At 38.4% G+C, this 5,140-nt stretch overlaps 1 protein-coding gene across 1 annotated transcript; it reads left to right on the top strand.

The window, feature by feature from the left end:
* The first annotated feature begins 1,040 nt into the window (after positions 1 to 1,040).
* On the top strand, positions 1,041 to 1,541 carry LOC107767127 (uncharacterized). The gene has a single exon (XM_016586049.2). The coding sequence runs from the start codon at positions 1,041 to 1,043 to the stop codon at positions 1,539 to 1,541; it is 501 nt and encodes a 166-aa protein (XP_016441535.2).
* Positions 1,542 to 5,140: the final 3,599 nt, after the last annotated feature.

Below are 5,140 nucleotides of genomic sequence, written 5' to 3'. Positions count from 1 at the left end.
GGGGTGCATTTTTGAGTCAGAGTTATTCACAGAGTGTAAGATTCTTATTGACATGATGGCTCAAAATTAAGGCTGGATGACGAGGGATACAACACCCACTCCAACAGTGCACTCTGTTGCTCTTGACCAAAACAATACAGATGTAGAAAAAATAGCCACTCTCATGACTCAGATGAGCTTGTTGACAAAGAAAATTGATGAGATAGACACGGAACAGGTTCATATTGTTGACACAACAATGGAGGCCTATGCACTCCCCTCATAAATCAGTCATATATTTGCTCGTGGAGTAGAGAGAATGATAACCAAGGCTTTAGAGAAGACTTGAATTATGTCAATAATTTTAGGGGTCAGAGGTAAGGTGGACAACAATGGGGACCTCAAAATCAGCAGTACAGACCAGCTCAGCAACAGTACAATACCAAGTCATGCCCTATCAAAGGCAACAGGGCTACAATCAGCAGCACCAACAATAGTTGGCTTACCAACCACCTGATCAACAATAGGTGACCAGACAGCGCAAAAATAATATGATAAAAATAAAGGGCATCTTGCAACAAATCATTGGGACAAATAGAAGGATGCAATAAAAGTCAGCTCCACATGACTCGGCTATTAAAGGCATTGAAACTCAGTTAGGCTAAATGTCCATGGCTTTGAACAATCTCCCACAAGGAACGTCGCCTGTAAACACAAACATCATTCCAAAAGAGCAGAACCCAAATAAGTTAATGGTAATGAGTCCCGGGAATGGAAGGGATTTATACAGAGAGCAAGAAGTTTCTCAATCTAGTAGAGATGCAGTGCTAATTACACCAGTGCTAGTCGAGATCGATGAGTCAACGGAGCTCACAGAGGTTGTAATTGAGCAAGCACAAGTTGACAAAGGCAAAGATAAGAAAATTGAATATCTCCCAGAACATGTAATGGAAAAGACCTCCAATTAGGAAAAGACACAGAGTAGTGGACATGAGCTGATTCCACCACCATACCCTAAAAGGTTGGCAAAGCAAAAGAAGGATGATCAATATAGGAAATTCATGGAAATGCTCGGACAAATTCAATTGAATGTTCCGCTGATGGATGCTTGGAGGGAAAGGCCAAGCTATACAAAAATGATGAAGGATATGATGTCTCGAAAGTTTGACTTCCAGGACATGTCGACTTTAACTCTGACTCAAACTTGTAGTGCGGTAGTGACAAGACCTATGGCTAAAATATTGTCTTATCCCGGTACTTTCACTATCCCAAGAACAATTGGAAGTTATTCTTTAGCTAAAGCATTGTGTGACTTGGGAGCCAGTATTAACCTGATATTAGGCATTGGCAGATCTAGACCGACCTTAATGTTGCTACAGCTAGCTAATTGCACAGTGAGAATGCCGATAGGAATTTTGGATGATGTGCACATCCAAGTGGGGAATTTTGTTTTTCCTGCCGATTTTGTGATTCTTGACTTCCAGATTTACGAAGAAATACCCATAATCTTGGGAAGGCCATTCTTATCCACTAGAATAGAGTTGATTGACCGTGAGAGTTGAGATTTGAAAATGAGGTTGAATAATGAAGAAATAATATTCAGTGTTCAACAATCTATGAGGAGGCCGAGCGAATCTGCAAATTGTTCGCTAATGGAGGCAGTTAATGTTATACTACAAGATAAGGATGTGTCTCTTAATGTCAGAGACTCGTTAGAAGCTTGCTTGATGAATTTGGAAGATGTGGATGGTAAAGAGTTGGCAGAGTGGGTCATGGCTCTAGAAGGTCAAGGGTTCTAGAAAAGGGAACCCAAGTTCGAGCCACTAGACTTAGAAGAAAGAGAAACACCACTTGCGAAGCCATTAATAGAGGAGCCACCACAATTGGACCTGAAACCGCTTCTAGCTCACCTCATATATGCTTTCTTAGGGACTAACTCCCCTTTACCTGTTATTATCTCATTCGGTTTGTTAGCTGTGCAGGTAGAACAAATCCTACAGGTGTTACAGGAATGTAAGACCGCTATTGGTTGGACCATGGCAGATATTAAGGGTATCAGCCTGGCTTTTTGCATGCACAAGATTCTCTTGGAAGAGGGGAATAAACCTTCCAAGGAACATCAAAGAAGATTGAACCGAACATGAAGGAAGTGGTGAAGAAGGAAGTGATTAAGTGGCTGGATGCGGGCATCTTTTTCCGATCTCGGATAGAATCTAGCTAAGCCTAGTCCAATGTGTCCCGAAGAAAGGTGGTATGAATGTTGTACAAAATTAGACTAATGAGTTGATCTCTACTCGTACAGTCACTGACTGGCGAATTTGGATGCATTACATAAAACTAAACACTGCCACCTGGAAACACCAATTTGCCCTAACATTCATTGACTAAATGCTAGATAGATTGTTAGGGAGGTCTCACTTCTGCTTTTTGGATGGATATTCGGGGTATAATCAGATCACAATAGCCCTTGAGGATAGAGAGAAAACGTCAATTACTTGTTCGTATGGCATTTTGTTCCATTCGGAGAATGTCGTTCGGCCTATGCAATGCACCAGCCATCTTTCATTGTTGTATATTGGCCATTTTCACTGATATGGTTGAAGATATTATGGAAGTCTTTATGGATGATTTCTCAGTGGTGGGTAATTCATTCGATGACTGTCTTTACAATTAGAGAAGAGTGTTGATAAGGCGTGTGGAGGCAAACCTGGTGCTGAATTGGGAGAAGTCCTATTTTATGGCACAAGAAGGTATAGTTTTGGGAGATCGAGTGTCATGTAAGGGTATTAAGGTCAACCAAAAATGCACCCCCGACTGAAGAACTTACATTGGCCTTCAGACTATCAGCCAAACACTAAGCAATTGGTTTAGAAAGTGTTTTATATCTAAATGCGGAAATAAACTAACATAGAAAGCAAGTAAAATGATCAAAGGCTACAAGTATGGATGCATCAGAAATTACACTCAAGTAACGATCCAATGTATTTCACGATTTTACAAATTTGAGTGAGTCTATGTTAATTAGCCACGGATAACAATTCTTAATTAGCTTCTCCCGAAGACTAACAAGACTTTCTAATTGAATTATCCCTAAAACAATTAAGAGATTAAGCACACCCGGAATAACTACAAGTATTTCAATCCTATCCCTAGGTAGAATCTATAAAATGAAGGTTAAAACCTCAAGTTCTTGTTAATTAATCTTTCCCAACCCCAAATTATCTTTTCTAATATTTATTCGGAGTTAATGAGCGAGTCCTAGGGTTAGATAATCCCTTTGGAAATATTAAAGAACAAGAATAATTAAAGAAACAACAACTCACTTCATAAAAAGATAAAAATCATTCAATACATAAGCACAACAAGGTATTTAATCCACACTTTAAACATGAATATTTCCATAAACAAGATTCAAGCATTGAATGAAATACTACACACTTAGATATACAATACAAAGCAAGGAAATGAAGAAATAAACATAAATGGGTAAGAAAATCTTAACCAAAAGCTTCAAATCTTCAAGACCAAAGTATGTGTGCAAAGCCCTAACTTCCAAAAATTGTTCTCTCTAGCCCTAAGAACTGAAAATAAGAGAAAGGATCCATTACAAATGAGCTAGTTTGGGTATTAAAGGGTTTGGGGTCAAAAATGTAAAATTCCAAAACTGTTGAGTTTTCACGCCAAGTTTCTTCATCGTGTTCGCGACCATACCTTCCCATTCGCTAAGGATTCGTAATCTCAGCGTCTGCGTTTGCGTTTAGTCCTTCGCACCCCCGACTTTAACTCTGACTCAAAAATGCACCCCCGACTGAAGAACTTACATTGGCCTTCAGACTATCAGCCAAACACTAAGCAATTGGTTTAGAAAGTGTTTTATATCTAAATGCGGAAATAAACTAACATAGAAATCAAGTAAAATGATCAAAGGCTACAAGTATGGATGCATCAGAAATTACACTCAAGCAACGATCCAATGTATTTCACGATTTTACAAATTTGAGCGAGTCTATGTTAATTAGCCACGGATAACAATTCTTAATTAGCTTCTCCCGAAGACTAACAAGACTTTCTAATTGAATTATCCCTAAAACAATTAAGAGATTAAGCACACCCGGAATGACTACAAGTAGTTCAATCCTATCCCTAGGTAGAATCTATAAAATGAGGGTTAAAACCTCAAGTTCTTGTTAATTAATATTTCCCAACCCCAAATTATCTTTTCTAATATTTATTCGGAGTTAATGAGTGATTCCTAGGGTTAGATAATCCCTTTGGAAATATTAAAGAACAAGAATAATTAAAGAAACAACAACTCACTTCATAAAAAGATAAAAATCATTCAATACATAAGCACAACAAGGTATTTAATCCACACTTTAAACATGAATATTTCCATAAACAAGATTCAAGCATTGAATGAAATACTACACACTTAGATATACAATACAAAGCAAGGAAATGAAGAAATAAACATAAATGGGTAAGAAAATCTTAACCAAAAGCTTCAAATCTTCAAGACCAAAGTATGTGTGCAAAGCCCTAACTTCCAAAAATTGTTCTCTCTAGCCCTAAGAACTGAAAATAAGAGAAAGGATCCATTACAAATGAGCTAGTTTGGGTATTAAAGGGTTTGGGGTCAAAAATGTAAAATTCCAAAACTGCTGAGTTTTCACGCCAAGTTTCTCCATCGTGTTCGCGACCATACCTTCCCATTCGCTAAGGATTCCTAATCTCAGCTTCTGCGTTTGTGTTTAGTCCTTCGCATTCGCGAAGGTTCAAGTTCTAATTCATCACGTTCGCGAAGGTCTAGCTCCTGCTTCTTCGCGTTCGTGAAGGTCTGGTTCCTGCTTCTTTGCGTTCGTGATGTACCTTCGCGTTCGCGAAGAGTAAATCACTGGGCAGGTTCTCCTTGTCCATTTTAGCTCCTTTTTTTACTTGTTTTCACTTGGTTTCTTCACCATTACTTCTAATACAACCTGTAAAATAGAAGTAAATGACATTAAGTACACGATTTTATCACTCAAACATAGCAAATGTATAGGTTTAAAGACAAGATAAGTTGGTAAAATACCAACTTATCAGAGCTGAAGAAGAGACTGGTGACTACACCAATCATCGTTGCACCGACTAGGAGAAACCGTTTGAGCTCATGTGTGATGCG

This window comes from Nicotiana tabacum, chromosome 1, assembly GCF_000715075.1.
Source record: "Nicotiana tabacum cultivar K326 chromosome 1, ASM71507v2, whole genome shotgun sequence".
NCBI classification, from domain to species: Eukaryota; Viridiplantae; Streptophyta; class Magnoliopsida; order Solanales; family Solanaceae; genus Nicotiana; species Nicotiana tabacum.
Note: the sequence above shows the minus strand (reverse complement) of the source record. Positions and strands in the feature narration are given on the sequence as shown.